We start from the raw sequence: 25927 nt of genomic DNA on the forward strand, positions 1-25927 counted from the left end.
TGCTTCTCAGATATTCTGTCCTGCTCTTCTGCAACACAATCCGCTAACAGGGAGTGCTGCAAAACATCCTCAATGGAGGGTCTTAAATAATCCTATCAGAGAAACAAAACAGGCCGCATGAAACATACAACTGAACAGGTAATACTTTTATTTTCTGCAGTTTATTTACCCTCCAATCTCCCCCAAGAAAGTGGTTTTATCCTCAAAAGCAACAAGCCGCATATGCATGGGATTGTAAGAGTCTGCAGCAAGAAAAAACAAAAAAAAACGTTTCCAATAACCCAAAATATAATGCTCAACTGCAAATGGGTTTTTACAGACACTCTTATTTGGGCACTGAAGCTATATTACACATTTGTATTGCACCTGAGCACAAACTGTAGTGTGTAACCGGTCATATATACAGTAATGTCTAATGGGACTAGAAGTGCAGCTGATGAATTCACAAACTGTTGTTTACCAAGCTGCTCAAACTTGTACTTCAAAAGTAAAAATGTTCAAAAAATAAAAAATGTTTATTGAACAGAAAAAAAAAAAAAAACACAATACATTTAGAACCCCTTCAGTCCTAAATAGGACAGGTTTTTCCTGTCCCAGAAAAACCATCCACTGACCTCCTGTGACCCTCCCAGCCCCTCCGCTCCAGCGGTCTTCAGCGGAGCTCCCCTGCTGCTGCCAATCATAGCAGCACACTGACCGGCCTGCTTGGGTATGTTCGGGGCGGCCCGGGAGGACTCGGGACACCCTAACGATCCCGAGTCCCCCGAGCTGTGCCGAACATCCCCGAGCCTGCCGCTGTCTCTCCCGATGTAATGGCGGCGGCAGGGGAGCGAAGGTGAGGGGGCACAATAGTGGAGATGGGGAGGGAGCGGCCTGGGGGGAGGGGGTATCACTGGTGAGGTGATGTGCCGGTGGTGCACACCTGTAGATTTGTGGCATGCCCGGAAATTTTCCGGGACTGGCCGCTGCGGCACCACAGCTTGGCCCAGAAAATTTCCGGGACTGCCAATGAAGGGGTTAATGCAGGTAATCTGTCATTCTACGGCAGCTATGTTAAACACCATTACCTACTACACCGTTAAATTGGGAGTGCTAGACAACTCTAATGACGCCCACAAATACAGTTGGCCATGCCATGGAGGTAACTGGCCACACCTCTCTATATGAATCATCCAATCCATGCACTTCAAATCCTCACAGCAAGTCTGCCTGCTCTGTTAGAGAAGCTCCTCTGCTGTAATATGGTGAGCGCGACAGAGAAAGCATGGTGTTCATATTTAGTCAATTAGTTATAAACCTGTAAGCTGGTTCCAGTCAGCAAAACCGTGTCAATTGACAAATTCCACAAAAATAAATGAAACTCACCTTAAGATGTAACATTTTTGTAATAATTTGGTTCAGTTCTTCAGAATAACGATATGGGATTCGCCGAAACTTTCCTATTCTGATCTTTTCTGCCAGTTCTTTCTGATTATAAGCAGTAAAAGGCGGCCTTCAATAAAAACAGACAGGGCACATAAACAGGGCTGCAGTGAGAAAAATGTAATACAGTACTTCGACGCAACGCCAGTGACAAACACTGTGCTTAGAGATGGATATAGAAATAGAATCCTTTTATCAGTTATTCAGAAAGGATAATAGATAGATAGAGAATATATATATATATATATATATATATATATATATATATATATATATATATATATATATATATATATACACACAAACAGTACGAGGTCACTCTCAAGATTTCTAATGCTGCACGGCGGCAGACTTGCAATAAAGTAGAAAATAAACACAAGGCTGTGTGAGTCAACGTTTCGGGCTGGTAACCCTTTATCAAGACATGTCTTGATAAAGGGTTACCAGCCCGAAACGTTGACTCACACAGCCTTGTGTTTATTGTCTACTTTATTGCAAGTCTGCCGCCGTGCAGCATTAGAAATCTTGAGAGTGACCTCGTACTGTTTGTATATACTCATCCTGCTTGGATTGAGGTGCACCCAAGTTTTTGCCATTTCTGCTGAGTGCCTGGACTATCTCCTATATATTTGGCTACATCTGTCACTCAAAGTGGGTGTCTGTGTCTATAACGCTCTGTTCCTGGACTTTCCTCTTAATGTGTGATTGCCTTCATCTGTGCTGAACACCTTTCTGAGAAATTAACCTGTTTAAAACAGGTGATGGCAATCATACATTAAGGGGAAGTCTAGAAACAGAGCTATGTGTCCCTCCTGGAGAGGGTCATGTTGGGAGGTATGTGACAGAGAACCAGCCCAGTGAGCCCACAGACAGTGCCAGACACCCACTGCCTTCCCATGTTGCCCAGCACTGCTACTCCACAGCCACCAGGTGAGCGCCCCCCTCCCGCGATTTGCGGCAAAACCTCCCCCCCCGCGCGCCCCCCCTCCCGCGATTCGCGGCAAAAACACCCGCTCCCCCGCGACCCCCCCTACCGCGATTCGCAGCAAAAACACCCCCGCGACCCCCCCTCCCGCGATTCGCTGCAAAAAGAACCCCCCCACGACCCCTCCCGCAATTCGCGGCATAACCACCACCCGCGACCCCCCCTCCCGCGAATCGCGGCAAACCCTCCCCCGTGACCCCCCCCCGATTCGCGGAAAAAACACCCCCCCCCCGCGACCTCCCTCCCGCGATTCGCGGCAAAAAGAACCCCCCGCGACCCCCCCTTGCACGATTGGCGGCACCCCCCCTGCGACCCCCCTCCCGCGATTCGCGGCACCCCCCCCCCCGCAATTCGCAGCAGCCCCAGGATTAAATGGCACATGCAAAACACTGACATGGCTATGGTCGACAATGAAAAAGGTTGACATGAGTTTTTTAAGATTTATTTTTAATTTTTTCATATTCATTGTCATGTGTCGACATGGACACCAATGAAGTGGCACACTTTTGTCAACATTTACATGTGTTGACCTTTCTGTGTTGATTTTTTTCTTGTGTCGATTCGCGTCACACCCCCCGCAACCCCCCCTCCGGCGATTCGCGGCACCCCGGCACCCCCCCGCGACCCCCCCCCCTCCCGCAATTCGCGGCAACCCCCCACCGGAACCCCCATGAACCCCGCTCTCCCGCGATTCGCGGCACCCACCCCCCGCAACCCCCCCCTCCCGCAAATCGCGGCACCCCCCGCGATTCGCGGCAGCCCCAGGATTAAATGGCACATGCAAAACACTGGCACGGCTATGGTCGACAATGAAAAAGGTTGCCATGAGTTTTTGAAGATTTATTTCATTTTTTGAATGTTTTCATATTCATTGTCATGTGTCAACATGGACACCAATGAAGTGGCACACTTATGTCCACATTTACATGTGTTGACCTTTCTGTGTTGATTTTTTCTTGTGGCGATTCGCGTCACATCCCCCGCAACCCCCCCTCCCGCGATTCGCGGCACCCCCCGTGACCCCCCACCTCCCGCAATTCGCGGCAACCCCCCACCGGAACCCCTGTGAACCCCGCCCTCCCGCGATTCACGGCAGCCAACCCCGCAACCCCCCCCCTCCCGCAATTCGCGGCACCCTCCGTGATTCGCGGCAGCTCCAGAATTAAATTGCACATGGAAAACACTGACATGGCTATGGTCGACAATGAAAAAGGTTGACATGAGTTTTTGAAGTTTTTTTTTTCATTTTTTGAATGTTTTCATATTCATTCTCATGTGTCGACATGGACACCAATGAAGTGCCACACTTATGTCAACATTTACATGTGTTGACCTTTCTGTGTTGATTTTTTCTTGTGGCGATTTGCGTCACACCCCCCCCCCCACCCCCCCCCCACAACCCCCACTCCCGCGATTCACGGCACACACACACACACCTCCCCCGCGATTCTCGGCACCCCACCCCGTGACCCCCCCTCCCGTGATTCATGGCACACCCCCGCAACCCCCCCTCCCATGATTCGCCGCAACCCTCGCCCCGTAACCCCCCCTCCCGCGATTTGCGGCACCCACCCCCGCGACCCCCCCTCCCGCAATTCGCGGCACCCCCCCACGATTCGCGGCAGCTCCAGAATTAAATTGCACATGGAAAACACTGACATGGCTATGGTCGACAATGAAAAAGGTTGACATGAGTTTTTGAAGTTTTTTTTTTCATTTTTTGAATGTTTTCATATTCATTCTCATGTGTCGACATGGACACCAATGAAGTGCCACACTTATGTCAACATTTACATGTGTTGACCTTTCTGTGTTGATTTTTTCTTGTGGCGATTCGCGTCACACCCCCCCCCCCCCCCGCAACCCCCACTCCCGCGATTCACGGCACACACACACACCCCCGCGATTCTCGGCACCCCACCCCGTGACCCCCCCTCCCGTGATTCACGGCACACCCCCCGCGACCCCCCCTACCATGATTCGCCGCAACCCCCGCCCCCGTAACCCCCCTCCCGCGATTTGCGGCAACCCACCCCGCGACCCCCCTCCCGCGATTCTCTGCAATCCCTCCCCTCCCGCGATTCGCAGCATCCACCCCCCCACAACCCCCCCTCCTGCAATTCGCGGCACCCCCGCGACCCCCCCTCCTGCAATTCGCGGCACCCTCCGCGACCCCCCCTCCCGCGATTCGCGGACACCTAAGTTGCAATACAGGGCATCTTTCATACAATTCTAACCATATTTCTCATATACAAACGTTCACAAATTAAGGGGGCGCAGCCCCTTACGACGGTGTGAAGAGCGCCCGTAGGGCGCGATGAATCACCTAGTATATATATATATATATATATATATATATATATATATATATATATATATATATATATATATATATATATATATATATATATATATATATATATATATATATATATATATATATAGAAGCGATTTTCAAACAAATGAAAACAGGAGGCGGCACTCAAAGAAAACGTGGTCAACTTATATTAAAGTATACATGTGCAAAAAATGGTCAGCATACATGGTCGACAGTTTCGGAGCTGACGCCCCTTCCTCAAGACCACTGACACATCAACTAAAACAACCAAAGCATAAAGGTAAAGTGCAGAAAACGTGGTTACAAAGGGGATTTTCTTTTTAGTAGTTGTTTTCCTTGTGGATTTAAGTAAGGACTCCCGAGGTATTGATAACACCTGGTTCTTTTGTAAGTCGAGGGTCTTAGGGTCATACCCTCTTTGGACAAATTTTTTAATTAAAGTGTCCAATTTGTCTGCTAGTGTGGACCGGTCACTAATTATTCTGGCAAAACGAATCATCTGGGATTTGGGCAATCCTCGTTTGAGTGCCGGAGCATGATTGCTACTGTATTGTAGCAATGTGTTGCGATCTGTCTTTTTCTCAAAGACTGTAGTGTTTATCCTCCTGTTGCACATAGTGAGGGTGACATCCAGATAGTTAATGGTTGTCTTATCAATTATAGATGTCAATTTGATGGGACCCTCCATCGCGTTGATGTTGTCAATGATGGCTTGTAGCTCTTCTGTAGTGCCCCCCCATAACAGGAGGAGGTCATCTATGTACCGTGTGTACATGATGATTTTGTGACTGATGGTAATGTCCGAGAAAAAGAAGGCGTTTTCTTGTTCAAACATGAATACGTTTGCCAGTGATGGTGACACATTCGACCCCATTGAACAGCCGGTTAGCTGCAGGAAATATATTCCGTTGTGGAGGAAATAATTTTTGGTTAAGGTGAGCTCCAATAAGGTCAGAAACAAAGGAATGTCCAGAGCATCAAAGTGAGTTCTGTAGAGGAAAGATCTCATAGCCGCTATGGCTTGTGAGTGTGGAATGACAGTATTTATACCATACCAAAAATCCACAAAGACCCAATAAATCCTCCCGGCCGTCCCATCATATCGGCCCGGCATTCCCTGTATCAACCAGTTTCCCAGTTCCTAGACACCCTTATTCAGCCATATATCATGCGTCAAAAATCTTTCCTGAAGGACACTACCCAGTTACTTTGCCAAATAGAATCTCTCAAGGACTTACCCGTATCCACCATACTTTGCACTATGGACGTCAAAAATTTATACACTGTCATTCCACACTCACAAGCCATAGCGGCTATGAGATCTTTCCTCTACAGAACTCACTTTGATGCTCTGGACATTCCTTTGTTTCTGACCTTATTGGAGCTCACCTTAACCAAAAATTATTTCCTCCACAACGGAATATATTTCCTGCAGCTAACCGGCTGTTCAATGGGGTCGAATGTGTCACCATCACTGGCAAACGTATTCATGTTTGAACAAGAAAACGCCTTCTTTTTCTCGGACATTACCATCAGTCACAAAATCATCATGTACACACGGTACATAGATGACCTCCTCCTGTTATGGGGGGGCACTACAGAAGAGCTACAAGCCATCATTGACAACATCAACGCGATGGAGGGTCCCATCAAATTGACATCTATAATTGATAAGACAACCATTAACTATCTGGATGTCACCCTCACTATGTGCAACAGGAGGATAAACACTACAGTCTTTGAGAAAAAGACAGATCGCAACACATTGCTACAATACAGTAGCAATCATGCTCCGGCACTCAAACGAGGATTGCCCAAATCCCAGATGATTCGTTTTGCCAGAATAATTAGTGACCGGTCCACACTAGCAGACAAATTGGACACTTTAATTAAAAAATTTGTCCAAAGAGGGTATGACCCTAAGACCCTCGACTTACAAAAGAACCAGGTGTTATCAATACCTCGGGAGTCCTTACTTAAATCCACAAGGAAAACAACTACTAAAAAGAAAATCCCCTTTGTAACCACATACACTCCGGCCAGTCAAGTCCTACCGCGGGCACTACACGCTGTGTGGCCCATTGTTACCAGCGACAAGCAGTTGCCCTGCTTACGCCATCATGACATCATGCCGAGTTACAAAAGAGGGAGAAATTTAAAAGATCAGTTAGTGCGCACCAATATCACCCCCAACATCGAACCCAATCCCCTATTTAATATTCAAAGAAAACAACCGGGTTGCTACAGATGCCCGTCCTGCACGACTTGCAGAACAATGACTCCTGCTAAATACGTTGAACATCCGCAGACAGGACAGAAGTTCAAAATCAACCACGTTTTGTCATGCAAGTCGCAGTTCATTATATATATGATTTCATGCCCATGCAATAGACACTATATTGGGCAAACAACCAGGACATTCCGTGAAAGGATGGCTTTGCATCGGTCAGCAATCAGTGCCAGATTGAAAGGAGAGAAGATTGAACAGCCGGTGGCCAAACATTTTGAGGAAGCCGGACACACACTGGGAGATCTCAGAAGCAAAATTATTGACCACATTCCCCCCCTGAATAGGGGAGGGGATCGACTCAAGAAACTCTCCCAGCGTGAATCACAGTGGATTTTTAAACTTAACACCATGGCCCCGATTGGGTTAAATGAAAAAATAGCGTGGAATATGTTTATTTAAATATGACATCTTGTCCCTAGGGAAAAGTCTCCCTTTGTAAATGTACATAGTAGCAGCTAGTACAGATCGTGCATACATAGATTCAGTCCAGGATTCTCTATAGTCTCTGTTAAAACAAGTATGCTATGCTTTTTTTCCCCTATTTACAAAAGATGTACTCCAAGATATACAGCATTACCTATGCATAGTAGACATATAAAAATCGTCTTTTATTATTTACCACCAAGATATTGATATACAGTACATAGTGGCACCTCTAACAGCCATCAGCACTTTGGTCACGTTTTGTTTATGTTTTATATCCAGCAATGTTATCATGCTGGTCTTACACACACTGTTTACTTTCACTTCACTCTGTTTCTCCCACACAGTGTCTGCGTGAGCCCAGCAACATTCCAGTTGTCCTGGCAACGGCCCGATGATGTCAGAGGGCGGAGCTACGATTCAGGAAGTGCTGCAGGGAAGCACAGATGCTGGGGAACAGAACATGCTGCTAGATATAAGGTAAGAAAACACATAGCTCCTGTTCTTTTTCACAGCACTACACGCACTTTTCATGCTACACAAGCCCTGATGATAAAGCCGCACCGGCTTTGAAACGTTGGCAGACATGCTTGTATTCTTTTGAAAACTTTGCACATAAAATTTGGATTCTACCCATCCAGCTGATCGAGTGCCGCCTGTTTCTTTGGGGGTCCCCCCAGGTCCCTCAATCTAACTCTACTGTTTATATATATATATATATATATCTCTTGAAATTGGTGCAAGTAATGATAGTAATAAGTAGAATCAGTTCACAAAGACTACAGTAATAACAGTTGATTTCTACTTACGAGAGTGCACAAAGCTCATACAGAAGGCACCCGAGAGACCATATATCAGACTTCTCATTGTAGGACATCCTATTCATCTGTTCCTAGAAGATGGAAACTGTGTCACGGACAAGCAAGCTTAAGAAGTGTCTTAATACAATGCATTTAAACAGCAAGTTAATGCAGAACTGGAATTACCACTGTTCTGTAGATAGAACAGGCAACACCAAACCCCATTAATGCTGTGTCCAGACTGACTGGTATGCAAAACAGCCTAGTCTGTCTCCCTATGCAATGTCCAGGACGGTGGCCAGATAGACAATACTCACTGTCCACTGCTGTGGCAGGTATTCTCTGAACCCCACAGACATTGTGGAGTGCAATGCTCTCGCACCACTTTTTTCAGACTGCTTATAGAAACTTACCTTTTTGAAAACAGGAGGGCATATCCAATAGCAAGCAGTATATATATTTCTTTTTCTGTGACACCCTTAAGTAAAAGGCAGATGCAGGGTTTTTGAGGCGAGATAATAAGCCACAGCAATGTCTAACGGAATTACATCAGTTTTTATGGCAACCTCAGATCAGGTGCATATGAAAATGGAAACCGTGTCAGGACTTTGTTCAGAAACCAGGGGACAAGCACCTGCCCCACGCATTAACTAATTTGGCAATTCAATCTGCTTCATTGGCACCACAATCACTTTATTATGGTGGTGAGAGGGAAAAAAAAAAAAAAGTGGCCTTGCATTACCCCAAATTCAACTATAATTTAGGAATATTTGGTACTCTTTACTTAGAAGGGCGCCCACGATTTTGATCGTGGGCATCGTTAGTAAAAAATCTCGGGCATTGAATGCACTAAAAAATCGGGTGCGATCAACCGACGAGATGCCCGAGATTTCCCATAGGGAACAATGTTAAATGTCTCAATTTTCCTGTTCAATGCCTCAATTGACCCGATTTTTCCATAGGAAACAATGTTAAATGGGCCACAGAGGCCAAATAGGCACCCTGAAGTGTATAATGGCCACCCGAATTGTTAACGCCACCCCACGATCAACGTCAACCCGATGCGTGGCGAGCACAGCGAGCCCGCGAGGGGCGGCGGTACGCGTCCTACGACCTTTTCATACCCCCACTATCCACGTCGGCGTGGAGTGGAGAATAGAAAGTGTGGCGAGCGCAGCGAGCCACCGAGCCCGAAGCGTGGCGAGCCCCGCGAGGGTACGCGGACAGCTGTGAAGCCCGCGAGGGGACGCGGATACCTGTGAAGGTATCCGCGTCCGCTCACCACGCTTCGGGCTCGCCACACTTTCTATTCTCAACTCCACGCCGACGTGGATAGTGGGGGTATGAAAAAGTCGTAGGACGCGTACCGCCGCGCTCGCCACGCTTCAGGTTGACGTTGATCGTGGGGTGGCGTTAACAATTCGGGTGGCCATTATTCACTTCAGGGTGCCTATTTGGCCTCTGTGGCCCATTTAACATTGTTTCCTATGGAAAAATTGGGTCAATTGAGGCATTGAACAGGAAAATCGGGTCAATTGAGACATTTAACATTGTTCCCTATGGGAAATCTCGGGCATCTCGTCTGTCGCATCGCACCTGATTTTTTAGTGCATTCAATGCCCGAGATGGGCGCCCTTCTAAGTAAAGAGTACCGAATATTTATACATTCAAACTAGCCTTAAATAAAACTAACATAATTTTGTTTTCTTTTATTTAAAAAAAAAAAAAAAAAAAATAGCTCTATAATATTTTTACATGCACGAATCAGCCATTTAAAGGATTTTAGAAGCGTAAAATATTTATGGAACTGTAATAGACATATATACTATTGTCCAATGTTATCTTTTTGGGGTATAGGCTGTTACCCCAACCATTTTCTCCACAGGTTCTTGTAGTAAAAAAAAAAAAAAAAATTAATTTTATACCCATAGTATTTAATCTTACCATAAGCAAACATAACCGTAACAGAACGGTATTTCTGTTAGTACCCATGATCTGGACACCCTCTTCCAAACTTTGTTAATTATAAACATAGCCTGAAATAAGATACACTGGAGATTCCGTTCAGCTGCATGGTGAAAGCAGCATCAGTACCATTTGGTGTGGGTATAAGTGACAGACCAAAACCAGTTCATTTTCAGCATTAGCCCCTTAAGGGCCATTCCAGCAAGTTAGTGTGCTTCTACGCTGCAGATGTGGAGATAGGGATTTTAACAATCATCTCTTTGGAGTGCAATATAGCGGAGAGTTCAGGGTAAACTGCATGATACCGGCATTTAGTCGCCAATTCAACAGCACATTACAGATCACCCTCCTAGAACTGACTTTTTACATGTGCAAACCATAACAAATGAAAGCCTGGCCTGATACGCACAAGAGGTGATACTCTTTGGAAAAGACTGTGCTGGACTTCCACCAACTCTCTCAATAGACTAGGGAAGCATAGCCTGCATTACATTGTGTAGTAGACACAGCTATTTAGAAGTCATTAAAGGGACATCCCTGCCAGACAAACCCACAATGGTACTTACAGGAGACATGTAGTAGGGTGTGCCAACAAACGTTTTAGCAAAACTGGTATCATGGTGCAATATCCTGGCCAACCCAAAGTCACCAAGCTTCACATTCTTTTTAGCATCTAGAAATATGTTGGCAGGTTTCAGGTCTCTGTGGAGAACAGTATGACCCCCATCACTTCGCTTGTGGCAGTCTTTAAGGGCTAAGGCAAGCTGGGCAAACACATGGAGTATGAAGTCTTCTTCTAGGTACTGCCTACAACATACAGGAGAGAAGAAGCCAAAGAATTACTGCAGACATCACAGACAATTAGATTTGTGTATGTTATGTACAGTAGATTATTTAATCAAACCCATTATCCTTCATTCTCTGTCTTCCCCCGTTATACCAAACATGAGATTGATTGGAACCTACCTCTCCTTTGTGCATTTAGCAATAAGAGTGGCCAGGTCCCCTCCCTCGCAGTACTCCATCACTATGTAAAGAGTAGTATTAGTCCGATCAATGATGCGGTCGTAGTAGCGGACAATGTTTGGATGCTTCAATTCCCGCAACAGGTTCACTTCAGAGACCAGCATCTGTTTCTCCGCCTCGCTCATGGTCCCATAATCTAACTCTTTCCATACCAACACCTAGCAGGGGCCCGAAGAGAAGAATTCTGCATCAGAAGTAGATTTCACAGTCCTTATGCAAAGGTAGCAGCAATTACCAAGATATAGTTAATTAAAATCAGATTATTACTAGCCACCCAGAGGGCAATTAGGTCACAAGTCTCTATTGAGAAGTCAGATGTCTGCCAGAATTACAGGGTCTATAAGTAGTCAGAAGACAAATAGTAACCATATAGCAACAGTATTCACTGCCGACGTTTTTGGCAGAGAGCCCATGACTTTGAATGACTTCTCTAAGACGGCAGCCATATTGTTGAGCCACATGCTGCAATGTTAGGTGCAGTTCTGCAGAGAATGGCATACATTGAGACACGCCAGCTTCAGTTTACCAAGGCTTTGCACTATTGTACAACACGTGGCAACTCCCTATTCTGCCAATGCGCCAATCCGGTCATTGGCAGACTGAAGTGCATCTGCAAAAGCCTACATTTTAAAAATTCCTGATGTACCAATTCCAATGATTTGTGGATCTGACTCTGCAAATTTAGGATTTCCAAAATGTTGTTTTGCCAATAAGCAAAAGGGCAAACAGCCCCAATACTTGCTTGGTGTATGGGCCCCTTACAATAGCATGCAGGCCTTAAAGGGACCACATTTGAATTTAATGCTGCAGTTCTCTAAGCAACCCTGTCAGATTACAGCAAGAAGGAACCTCCACAATGGCAGCACCCGCAGCCTTTACAGGAGCCCTACACCAATGTTTGGTATTTATAGTTACTTATATAGCGCAGCAAATTCTGTTGCGCTTTACAATTGTATCATCCAATCTGGAGGCTGCTTGCATGCCAGCAGAAGTAGAGAACACCATTAACACATTTAAAAGACAAAGGAGTAAAAATGATAGTCACAATAATGACAGCGATTTTGTAATAAAAGCAGATCAGTGGTTGCACACATCATGGGTGAGTACAGGACAGTAATATGGCTCCTTTTACTGTACCACCCATATTGGGGTGTGAGGTTGGACAGGGCGATGTGGTGCCAACAGTACCAGTACACCAACATCTTTCTCCGATCTCCAACTGTGTGTCTTATTCATTGGGTTTCCATACCCCAGAGTGCTCATCTGCACACAGGACCACTGATTCCAGAGGGAGCACTCACTCCTCCTGCTGTTCTGTTCCCCTGTGAGTGTGACACCTACACAGCCATGTCGCTACCACCTCCTAGAGAACTGAGCCGATTACTAGGTCTTTGCATAAAAGGTACCAATAGTCACCATCAGCCCAAAACTGTATCTACTTGCCAGCAGTGTATGGTATAAAGGGTCGGTATGCGGTCAACACATGTATTTTTTTTCCATACTGTATGTACAGTACACAGAGGGAGAATATAATGGTATGCCTGAAGCATGGCAAGCCACACAAGGGGACACGGTACACTTATACAGTTTTCATGTCAACATAGACACCCAAAAAATATATATATCATCAACTTTTCTCATGTGCCGACCTTTTAGCTGTCAACCTATTGACCAACGACCCATACACAAAGGGTTAACACCAGAAGGGTGACATGCACAAGGTCGACATGGAAATGTCAACACATGAAATGGTCAATCATGAAGATACACTGCCAGCATACCCAGTCACTGGACAACCATATGCTGCTACAGATCAGACAAAGTGCTGCACGCCCAGCGAGTGTTTATGTGTGAGGGTATGCTGGGACTTCTAGTGCCACAGCAGCTGGGAAGGCTGCACCAGCTAGTTACTAATAGCTCGAAAACATGTTCAGCAGTACTCGCCTGTGCGCACACCGCCCCCTAGCGGGCTTTGGAAGTATTACAGGCTTGTGACCTGCGCAGGTAACTGCCCCCACTCCGTGCATCGCCTCACCTTCCCGTCCGCTCTCCTTCGAATCTTCTGGCACTTCCCGTAGGAGCCCGATCCTATAGTGTACATCACATCGTAGTCCTCCACCCGAGACGGCATCCTCCGGCAGGTCGCGTACGATCCCCAGCACCGTAGCCGTTCACCGTCACGTCACCCAGTCTCTCCGTGACCCGCAGCAGCACCAGCGACGGTTTAAACGTAGTGCTTTCCTGCTTTACCTGTGTGTCGATTGGTTGGAAGCCACACGCTGCTCTCCTGCTGATTCGTTGAAGAGAAGCAGCTTCTCGTTCGGTGATTGGCTCAGCACAGAATGCAGCGGCCATACCGCCTACCCGGCTGTTGATGATCGCGTCGCAGGAGGGAGGGGAGTGAAAGGGCAGTCGCTAGGCAACAGACGCGGCGCGAGGCTGGCGCGCGCGTTTCGATCGGTCACATGACGAACGCGGTGCGCGCGAGCCAGACCAACTGTAAAATATCAGCTGAGGGTCATGTGATGCCGTGCGGCCTGCGCCGGCTCCATAGCAACGGGGTTCATCGCTGCCTGGTATCTTGGGGACTACCGTAACTCCAGGATGCCATATGACTACATTCCAGATGGGCCATCGAAAGAAAACATCAGTTGAATGATGTTAATCAACATTGGTTACAAAACATCATATATACCTAAACATTGCTACTCTGAAGCCGATGTTAACCAATGTTAACCGATGTTTCTATATATTTTCTAATAAACGGCCTACTTATGCATATAATACACTAATAAACTTCTGAAATGATAAATAATCCTATTAAGTTTATCTCATTGGTGGCTTAGAGTTTACACACACATTGGATAAATTAATCATGTTATGTGGTAACTAAAGTTTGTTATGGAGGGGAAAAAAAATGAACTAGCAGAACTTTATTGCAACAACTTACAGCAGCTCACAATTTGCTATTTTTAAGGTACATCCTCATCTTTATGGCCACTGCTTACGCCAGTTACGTTAGCCACTACGTGATTCGCGATTGTCCCCTCACGATTGCTCCCCCATGTTTCGGGCTAGGTGGCTCACCTGTGCTTCACTTGCCACAACCTTACTAAAGGTAATAGATGGTGACGTGGACCCCGAAAATAACCCTTGCGGCTCGCTATATGCTATGTAAGTTCCGTAGCGCAAGCGGTGGCCGCAAAGATGAGGAAGTACCATTTTTAACTTGATTTTTAATAGTAGCAACAGGCCGCTAATAACTTAAGTTGAACATAGAAAATAACAAGAAACTGTCAATACAGTGCAAAAGAGAACATACTGTACCTTAATATATGTTTCAATATTAGGAGTATACTATACAGTAGCTTTTATGTTCTCACTTCCTCTTTAGTTAATCTATTTCTCTCTCTTCTCCTCTCTCAACTGAAGTCTGTATCATCACCACACAGATGCACTAAGCTTCAAAAAGCTCCTGCTCCTGCCTCACATTTTTTTTAAACATAGTCTGTGACATGGCAGTTAGGATCTGATTGGTTGGCTATTTATCACTCTCCATTTTATCACTTTTGAAGCTTAGTGCATCTGGCCCAGTGTGTGTTACTGTTTTGTATCTGTTTTTAAGTTGTTAATGGATATAAAACAAGGAGTGAGCTGGCTGCCGAAAGCAGTGACAGCACCACACAGTGACACACACACACACAAAAAAAAAAAAATTGGAAAATTGAGAAAAACATCGGGGGAGAAATCTAGCGATGTTGAGGAAACATTGGATCCTTAACATTGCAGGGTTAAACATCGAACATTGAAAGCATAAATCCGATGTTACCGATGAAACATCATATGATTACCCATCCCTACATTCCAGCCAAACTGGGCTTGTATAGTGCACCGCGCCGCAGGCTTTATTTAGAAAGCCTTAATTGTACAGTGGGCAGACAAACCAAAACCAGTACCATTATGAAAGGCAGAAGATCTATACTATGCTACAGTACATAGCCTTTTTTACAACTGAACTAAAGCTGGCTCCTCACTGTACAATTATTATGCCAATCATCCAATGAGCTGGTGATTGGCCCGATGTGTGTGGGTGTGACGGTTTAATAGAAATACACATATAAAACAGTCTAGAAACGTCCAGGTCTTAATATTTAATCCAGAATGTTCCAGAAAATGCTATTTTTCACATATAATCGGTGTGCCTGAACATTTGAAGTTTTAAACCACTAATCACTGTAGTGTACAGCACCCAGCAACAGGGCAGTCTTAACAGCAGTTTGGGCCCCCTGGGCAAAGCAATGCACTGGGGCCCTTGCCCATTCTCCCCTCCTAGGGGTGGGGGGTGCTATCAGCAGAAGCTTTGATGTCCCACGGGTGGAAGGGGGTGCTCTATCTTCCATTCAACATGTAGGACCTGGAGCATTAACTTCTGCTAATTACTCCTTTACTGCACCGGTGGTGGGAGGGTGAACACTAACGTGTGGATGGGGGCACTGAGCTGAATGAAGGGTCCCTTGTAGTTTTATACGCAGGGGAGGGTTGGATAATGGAGTGGGCTTAATATTCGTCATTTTCCGGTGGAAGGGCAGATTGTTTGACTGCAAATATCGCCATTATCTGGAAATAGATTTCTTAGCCTTCAATAGTATAAAAACCTAGAGTCCCAACTTTCAGGAGGTGCTAGGAACTTGAGGATCAGAGATCAGGAGCCAGAGCAATCCATTGACAAAAATATAAAACTGTACACCAGATGTTTAGAACAGGAGCAGGGACCGGCTGCTGGAAGGCTGATATCTCTGGTTCTGGGCATGACAGAGACAAGCTGCTTGTGTCTACAGAAAGGGGAGAGTCCCAGATTTTGGAATATACTCTCAGAAAAACTTAAAAGTCCCCTACACACGGGGGGAGATATATTGCCTAGCAATACATTGCTGAGCAATATATTGCCCAGTGTCTCCTTTTCATCAGTGACCAGAGATGGTCGCTGATGAAAGAGAACCTCTGCCAGCGGTGCCGCAGAGGTAATCAGCTGGCCGCAGGCGCAAGAATGGGGCTGAAATCGGTAGCGCGCACCCGGCGATTTATCGCCGGGGCACACTTCCATCACTGGCAATATGGTCGCCAGCGACCATATTTCCAGTGATTTCAGCCCCTATCGCCCCCGTGTGTACAAAGCTTAAGTCAGAGAGAACCTGAGAAATATGACTGGGAATTGCAATTAATAGGTAAGGGGATCAGCTATCAGGATAGGGCCCTTATACACCTGTGACCCCTGGGCAAGTGCTCATTAAACCCATACGAAAAGACATCCCTGCCCAGCAATAACTAGGTAAGTCAGTGTAGTGTGTAGCCAGCATATACTGTAGTAAAAGCCCACAAGACATTAGTGCAACTTCTTCCCGTTGAAAAAGTCACCTACAATCACCCTTGAGCTGTCCAGTAAAGACCCCAGTAAAGATCCCCATACATTACATCCTTCAGACAAGTCGGAGCTGATTTCCCCTGAGCTCTCCCGATTTGGCACCATACTTGCCTACTTTCAAAAACTAGTTTCAGGGAGAGTCTAGGTCATGGGTCCTCAAACTGCAGCCCTCCAAATGTTGTGAAACTACAAATCCCAGCATGCCTTGCCACAGTTTTAACACTCCCTTATAGTAAAACTGTGGCAAGGCATGCTGGGATTTGTAGTTTCACAACATCTGAAGGGCCGCAGTTTGAGGACCCATGGTCTAGGTGGTAGCAGAATGTGGGGCACAAAGCTGCTGAACGGTGTGTCATGCTCAGCCCAAAAGGCGTGTCTAGTCCCACCTATTGTCACTCATGGGGGGTTGGTATTCCGATGCCAGTGTTGTGGCTGCCAGTTGGGATTCCAGCATTACAAGTACATTGTACACAGACCCAACCGTATTACACAAAGTAAATTATACACAGCCCCCTCCCCCATATTACACGAAGTACATTATAGGCAGCCCCCTCCCCCATATTACACGAAGTACATTATAGGCAACCCCCTCCCCCATATTATACGAAGTACATTATAGGCAACCCCCTCCCCCATATTACACGAAGTACATTATAGGCAACCCCCTCCCCCATATTACACGAAGTACATTATAGGCAACCCCCTCCCCCATATTACACGAAGTACATTATAGGCAGCCCCCTCCCCCATAGTACACACAGTACATTATAGGCAGCCCCCTCCCCCATATTACACACAGTACATTATAGGCAGCCCCCTCCCCCATATTACACACAGTACATTATATGCAGCCCCCTCCCTCATATTACACCAAGAACATTATACACAGACACCACCCTTCCCCCAGATGGCTCTGCATTATGCACGCGTACCACCGCCGCCGCTCGCCACGCTTCGGGTTGGCGTCAATCGTGGGGTGCCATTCACAATGGGGCCATTTGAGCCATCAGGGGGGTTAAAATTGGGGTCTGGGGACAATTTTACATTGCATCCAATGTAAAATAGGGTCCCAGGGACCCTATTCACATTTGATTCAATGTAAAAATCGGGTCCCTCGCGTGGCCACTGATGAGCACTCTCAACCAATCAGCAGCCGGCCGATCTCAGCACTTCTGGACACTGTGAACTGACTGCCCTACCACAAACGCTGTACCCACACATCTGGGCGTTCAGCGCAGCACAAACCCCACGCTGTACACCCCTTCACATAGGTGTGTGCCAGTGATATTTCAATGCCGGCACACATCTATGATCACACCAACACAGCGTGGGTGCTCAAAACCCCCCCCCCCCCCCCCCCCCGCGATGTGCCACTAATGGGTACAATCCGACCGATTGAACCTGCATCCAATCCAAGAGATTGCTTCTCCAGCTGGTGTGAGTCGCAGGCTCCAGTGCGATTCACACAGGACCGTTCATTGCAGCAATCACAGGAAAAGAGCACAATTGCCTAGTGTATGGGGGCTTTTTGATAGAAGAGTGGCATGGAACAATGTGTTAAAGCTCCCATACACTATGTGATTTGGGCCCAATTTCACCCCTTTCCAGCAGATCAAGCCGAGAAATCATGGGAAATTGGCCCAAATAGCATGTATGTTACATCCGATGCGCAGTCCTATGTGCGGCAAATTAGAGCCAGAGATCATATGTGCTGCATGTAAGATCTCCGGGGCAGACCCCCCTCCTGGCAGCAGGGAACCGGGATCATATGTGGTACATCACAAGCAGATGTATCTCATACAATACTACTGTCTGTGAAGGTCCTGGGTGGCTCGAAAAAGATTGGGTGCAACGTCTCTGAGGGGAGAAGTCGCATATTATATGGGGGACCTTAAGGCCAGTATTGAGCACACTTACCTACTTTGTGGATGTTCTCTCTGGCAAGGATGCCTAGAGGAGCCAGTGCGAAGGGAACGGAGATGGGATCGTAGCCTATCCCCACTCTACAATGCCCATATTAACCACTTTGTAAAGAAGGGCCGTATAACTTCCAATTCTACTTTTTAGCTGGTGCAGTACCCTTTTTGTGGCCTGTACCGGCCAAAAAGGGATTTTTAAATTAATTTTCCCTTCAGATGTTGGAGGCAGGGCCTCCATCAAGGGGGTGATATGGGCACAGGTGTCCTGGGGTTTGGCCATTCTAGCACGGGCCCTTCCCTCTCTGTCACTCATTCATCACACCAAGTGCCAGATTAAGGTCTAAGGGACAGATTCTCTAAACTTCAAAAAGTGATCAAATGGAGAGTGATAAACAGCCAGCCCATCAGCTCCTGTCTGACATTTTCAGCTCCTACAGTCTGTGACATGGCAGGTAGGAGCTGTTTTTCTGTCTGTTTAGGCTTCAAAAGTGATAAAATGGCGAGTGATAGAGAATCTGGCCCTCTATGTGCCTGGAGCTGAAATTTATCAAGGGCCTATTATGCGCAATAATAGGGGTTGTGGCCAGCACCTAATAATTTGGAGGTCATGACCAGTGTTCTGTTTGGGTGGTCTGCTCATGGGTGTGTCTCTATTTGTGTAAATACTTTCAACTAATTATATATGCCTGGAAAAGGAAGGGGGCTGGCATAGGAAAAATGCAAAGGGTTAAGTATAGGGTGGAAACCGGCAAAGAGGTTGGCATATGCAGGGGCCTGGCACACATAAGAGGGAAAATAGAATCTGCAGATATACTTACCTTCCAAAGGCTACTGCAAACTTTGCGCTGCAGTGAAGACCATGTATCTTCAGCATGTAGAGCATCGGACGATATATATGCACACTCCCTCCAGCCAAAGAGTGCAATGGCATATATATTTAGCCAAGGCAGAGGTGCGACACTCAGACTAACAAAACAGGTCGAATAGAGGAGATGACTACTCCATCTGACAATGTTTCAATTTATTAACTGTTTTCAAGTCACTTACTCACTTACACACACACACACACACACACACACTATCTTCCCCGGCACTCCAGGTGCCTTCCAAAGGTGCACCCGCAGGACGCCGATGTCCTAAAATACTTACGGGGTGAGGCAGCATTCCAGTCAATTTTTTTTTACTGAAAGCTTGGTAGACAACATTTCAGCACCTTTTATGTAGTCACCTAAGTTTACAACACCATATTCCCCTTATACAAATCATGCAACACAATAGTAACCCCCTTATCCAGTGGCGTAACTACATTTTGGGCGCCCCCCCGCCGTTAAAGGGAGGGCGCCCAGCCACTCACCCACCCCTCCGCCCGCCGCCCCCCCCGCCTGCCACTCCCCCAGGTAGCCGTCAATGCAGATGGGGGGGGGGGACGCTGCGGGGGACACAGAGGCGACAATTACTTACAGCTGAGCCGGGAGCTGTCACTGTCAGTACGTAAGGAGAAAAAAAAAGCCCATACAATGAATCGGCAGCCTGTGATTGGCTAAACGCTCTCTCAGCCAGTCAGCAATTGGCTGAGAGAGCGCTCAGCAGCCAATCACAGGCTGCCCATTCATTGTATGGGCTTTTTTTTTCTTCTTCAGTACAGACAGCTCCCGGCTCCCCCTCCCGGGCTCAGCTGTAAGTAATTGCTGCAGCTGTGTCCACCGCAGCGTCCGTCCCCCGCAGCGTCCCCCCCACCTGCACAGGTAAAGACTGGGGATGGTGCGGCGGGCTGTAACGTAACTATAGCACTGCAGCCCCCGGCGCCCGCACATACATAGTGCCCCCCCGCGGTCGCGGGGGCTGCGGTGCTATAGTTACGCCCCTGCCCTTATCCTGTACTTGCCTCTTACACATTATGCCACATGAAACGAGCCAAAATTCACACTATGGCTAACGGATGGAGTCAAAATTCACGTTATGCCACACAGATTAAGGCAAAATTCACATTTTGCTACATGGATTGAGCCAAAATACACACTATACCAAACAGATTGAGCAAAAATTCACAATATGCTTCATAAACAGGGGCATTGCGCGCCAAAGGCACGCATTAAAAATGTACACCATAATGCCCATTACACATTAGGCCAAACACATAATGCCTATTTAAAAATAATGCTACATAAATGCTGCTTACCTACATGCTCATTGCCAAGAGGGGATACATGCTCGCGGTAACTGGGAGACAGAAGTAACCGCCATTGACAGCCGGGCAGAGAGCAGGGCGCTGCCTGGCTGTATTCAGAGCACTGCAGGTCCCAGCTTTTTGAAATACCCCTTTCACAGCAATAAATGCTGGGCTGGCCCCTTTTGGGTACTTGTGTATTTTGGCGGCGCCCCCGATTTCCATTGCGCAATGTTTTAATCGCATCGCATGCCATGCACCCGATGCGACGCGATTTTTGCCCCCTATACGATGAAAGATTGTATAAGCACCCTAAAGGGTGCTTTTACGCACCGTAATGGGTGCTTGCAATGTTAAATGCACCCCCACGCCACCCCCCCCCCCCACTATAAACGTGAACCTGAAGCGTGGCGAGCGCTGCAAGCCCGCGAGGGGCGGCGGTACGCGTCCTCCGACCTTTTCATACCCCCACTATCCACGTCGGCGTGGAGTTGAGAATAGAAAGTGTGGCGAGCGCAGCGAGCCACCGAGCCCGAAGCGTGGCGAGCGCAGCAAACCCCGCGAGGGGACGCGGATACCTTCACAGGTATCGGAGTCCCCTCGCGGCCTTCACAGGTATCCGCGTCCGCTCGCCTCGCTGCGCTCGCCACACTTTCTATTCTCAACTCCACGCCGACGTGGATAGTGGGGGTATGAAAAGGTCAGAGGACGCGTACCGCCGCCCCTCGCGGGCTCGCCACGCTTCGGGTTCACGTTTATAGTGGGGGGGTGCATTTAACATTGTAAGCACCCATTAGGGTGCTTATACAATGTTTAATCGCATCGCATTGTATGCCATATACAATGTCATACAATTTAAAAATTGTATGGCATTGCGCAATATCGCGTCGCATCGCATACCATCGTATGCCTTATGGTATGCGATGCGATGGGCGCCTATTTATATAATGCTACATAAATGCTGCTTACCTACATGCTCATTGCCAAGAGGGGATACATGCTCGCGGTAACTGGGAGACAGAAGTAACAGCCATTGACAGCCGGGCAGAGAGCAGGGCGCTGCCTGGCTGTATTCAGAGCACTGCAGGTCCCAGCTTTTTGAAATACCCCTTTCACAGCAATAAATGCTGGGCTGGCCCCTTTTGGGTACTTGTGTATTTTGGCGGCGCCCCCGATTTCCATTGCGCAATGTTTTAATCGCATCGCATGCCATGCACCCGATGCAACGCGATTTTTGCCCCCTATACGATGAAAGATTGTATAAGCACCCTAAAGGGTGCTTTTACGCACCGTAATGGGTGCTTGCAATGTTAAATGCACCCCCACGCCACCCCCCCCCCCCCACTATAAACGTGAACCTGAAGCGTGGCGAGCGCTGCAAGCCCGCGAGGGGCGGCGGTACGCGTCCTCCGACCTTTTCATACACCCACTATCCACATCGGCGTGGAGTTGAGAATAGAAAGTGTGGCGAGCGCAGCGAGCCACCGAGCCCGAAGCGTGGCGAGCGCAGCGAGCCCCGCGAGGGGACGTGGATACCTTCACAGGTATCGGAGTCCCCTCGCGGCCTTCACAGGTATCCACGTCCGCTCGCCTCGCTGCGCTCGCCACACTTTCTATTCTCAACTCCACGCCGACGTGGATAGTGGGGGTATGAAAAGGTCAGAGGACGCGTACCGCCGCCCCTCGCGGGCTCGCCACGCTTCGGGTTCACGTTTATAGTGGGGGGGTGCATTTAACATTGTAAGCACCTATTAGGGTGCTTATACAATGTTTAATCGCATCGCATTGTATGCCATATACAATGTCATACAATTTAAAAATTGTATGGCATTGCGCAATATCGCGTCGCATCGCATACCATCGTATGCCTTATGGTATGCGATGCGATGGGCGCCGCCAAACTACACAAGTGCCCCCTTTTGCACCAGCATAGTCACCTGCATTTTCTGATGCGAGGGGGAGAGAAACACTCCCCCCTCCCCTTTAACCAACTGGCTAGATCTTCAGAACCAACTGACCCATTTACATTAAACCAGTATCATATTGAAGAACTTTTGCGTGGTCTTCAAATGATTTTGGTCTCGTGAAACTGGGCCGTTTGGTTCCAGAGAAATCTGCCCTCAAAGAACATGAACAGCCATGAAATTACATTACAAAATAATAATTGATTTACCCACAATATCTCTGGAACCAATTAACCCATATGGACCAGCCTGGTATCAGATTGAAGGCCCAGTGATTTGGGTTTGGCGGAGGGCAACCTCGAGCTTCTGTAATGCCAGAGGGGGAACTGGCAGCCAATGGAACCGGGTGGGGTCGGAAATAGCAGGTCCCATGTTATCCTATGGGGATCCTATATGTTCCAGCTTTGCCCGGCGGTATCTCCGGTTTCCGGGGGGCTAGCGACGCGGGGCTGAGTTCGTTGGAAAGCCCTGGCCCTCATCTACAAAGTGGGCCTGGAGCTCCATCAGGCCCATTGTTAATCTGGCCCTGAGCGGTCTACAGATATTTACAGGTAATCCTTCCAAATAAATGTTTTTGGGGAATATGCCAAATATATTTAATAATAAATGGGCCACTGTGTCTCGCTCCATAGCCTCAACAAAGGAAATAATTGGGAGTAGAAAGGCTGAGCCTGTAGAGGAAGACAAAATTCATACAGCACTTGGAGTGCAAATAAAAGAGTATGTGTGATGTGTATTCAGGAGGGGGACTGTCCGGGGAACCTGGAAGTGCTAAGGTTACTATATGTGCTAAAAAGTCAACGGATTAGATGAATTGTTAAATATATTGAGTTAGGTGCAAATATTTGTGAAAAGACAAGGCTAATTATTTATAATGGAAGTCGTAATAAAATATAGAGTGTATAATTATATTCTTCAATTACTTTGTAGGTTGACCATAATATATAGTAAAGTTGAGATCGCATACACCGAGCCGATTCGGGCTGATTTCAACTAATTGAGCCGTCAAATCGGGTCAGTTTGAGGTCCCCTCAGGTCTGATGCACATTGGACTGGAGTCGCTGGTCAGACCTACTGGCTGTACAACCACCCGACCTCGGACCTCCATCCCGGCGGCGGGCCGGGCGGGGAACAGGGTCGCAAGTCATCACAACATATTGACATGGATGGTATGCGTCCATGCCGCCCGGGAAAGTCCACGGTGGCTCGCGGTTTATTGGATGGCTGTACACTGCTGCGAGACATCACCGCAGTGTATGGCCACCTTCAAACAGATTCTTCTGGCCAGATTATTGGACTAAAAGACAAATGTAGGGCACACACCAGAACGATCATGGTCGTAAGCAAATCGTAAGACGATTATATGATGGTCGCACAATCGGTGTGGAGCACACAATCTGCACACAGCAGTAGGGATCGTTGACAAATCCTGACTGCAGAAACGCGCATTGGATCTAAAACATACCCAATTTACATACAAGCAGTTGAGATTGTATCAAAATTCTGGTGTAAACCCAGCAAAAAGCAGCAGATCTGACTATGAGGCTCCAACCTGAATGATCAATGAAGTTTTTGTCCTATCCCTGCAGCTATTTATTAATTGGCTGCAAACTACAATACTAGTTAAATGACCAGATACATTGTTGACGCAAATACAATCAGTGCCTTATCCAGTCTTTGCATTTCAAAGACAAAGAAGAAACACAACATAAAGAATAGTAATGATAATACTTGATTGTGTATCAGACAATCTCAAAGAAGGAGATAAAAACAAACATTATTTCTAGTAGGCAAGTTCTTCTTTATGTCACTTTGACTGGAAGGTTAATTAGAGGGTTTCAATTCTTCTATGGCTCTTGCATGTCTGTGTATGCTCAGTCCATGAAGCCTTGCGTCTGTAGCCAGATTCCTCACAGCAGCACTGAGAATTGTTATTTACACTGGCCCAGGTAACCAGGCTGCACCATTGTCATAATTTACTAAAGAAATTACGGATGATCGGCAGTCACAATACAGATTCCGGCATCATGATGGAGGGAATCCTCCCTGCAGCCTTACGTTAACACCCCCCCCCACACACACACACACACACACACACACACACACACACACAATCCGACAGTCTTAACACTAACCCCCCCCCCCTCCTATGTGACCCTAAGTACCCCTCTTTCTTGGCCCAACACTTGCACTCTCCAGCAGGTGTTGGCTGTCCATGAGACTTGCACACTCTTCCTGTATTGTTAATGGAAGTAAGAGGAACTCTTTGACTGTAAAAGGAAATATACCTATTTTAAGACCCGCATATCCCTTTATCATAGCATATAAACTGCCAGCCTGCATCATGGTGTCTCTGGTCTGGCTGTCCCCAATGCTGTGGCCACACGGGCTGCCGGGACCTGGTGGGGTGCTAGCATCAGCTTGTTGGGAGGGACAGCACGGTGGAGAGAGCGGGAGCCATGCTGCATACTATCAGTTCCGAGATAGTAGAAATAGACTGCTGCACTAAAGTGCTGAAAAATGACAATCTATTGAGGTGATGTATGGGCACTTTCAAGATACAATTTTATGATGGGAAAAATCTGCCGATCATATGTATCATATTCATATGTATAAGAATAGGAAAACTTTTGTTATTGGTGCTTGGTAGGAAAGTCCTATTCCCAATCAGCAGGATATATACTGGCCATAACACAGCATGACAAGGCACTTTGCTTCATGCTGTGACCACCCTGGTGTCATCACCTTGCAGTGTACAGAACTCTATAGGTGCGTATAAGCGGCCACATAGCCCTTCTTTCGATCTAGCAGATCGAAGCAGATAAAGACTTGCCTCACAGTGTATTTGTGCATTTGATCCAGATTCTCGGAGGGCCATCAATCAGGATCAAATCTGGATTGAATGCGGCTGTACATGTGCGATTCAAGGTCACTTTTTATTCGATTTGGACTATATAGTCCAAATTGAATAGAAAGTGATCCTAAATTGTACAATGTACACAGCATATGTGGTAGATTTACTAAGATCGTAGATCTATTGAATATGGGATGTTGCCCATATCAACCAATCAGATTCTACTTATTTATTTAGCACATTCTAGAAGAGAATATAATCTGATTGGTTGCTATGGCAACATCCCATCTTCTCCCAACTTTTAAATTTACCCCTATGATGCACATTGTATCAATGTAGCATGGGGCAGCAC

At 46.9% G+C, this 25927-nt stretch overlaps 1 protein-coding gene across 1 annotated transcript in view; it reads right to left on the reverse strand.

The window, feature by feature from the left end:
* Positions 1–13650, reverse strand: part of NEK2 (NIMA related kinase 2) — a 15426-nt gene extending 1776 nt beyond the window's left edge. Inside the window, exons 1-6 of the mRNA XM_083174878.1 lie at positions 13285–13650; positions 11190–11407; positions 10790–11030; positions 8268–8350; positions 1366–1492; positions 4–92 (exon numbers count right to left, since the gene is read on the reverse strand). Coding sequence (XP_083031004.1) covers positions 4–92; positions 1366–1492; positions 8268–8350; positions 10790–11030; positions 11190–11407; positions 13285–13380 — 854 coding nt within the window. The 5' untranslated portion in view covers positions 13381–13650. The remainder of the gene's footprint in view (positions 1–3; positions 93–1365; positions 1493–8267; positions 8351–10789; positions 11031–11189; positions 11408–13284) is intronic.
* Positions 13651–25927: the final 12277 nt, after the last annotated feature.

Source organism: Crinia signifera, chromosome 3 (assembly GCF_055691185.1).
Source record: "Crinia signifera chromosome 3, ASM5569118v1, whole genome shotgun sequence".
NCBI classification, from domain to species: Eukaryota; Metazoa; Chordata; class Amphibia; order Anura; family Myobatrachidae; genus Crinia; species Crinia signifera.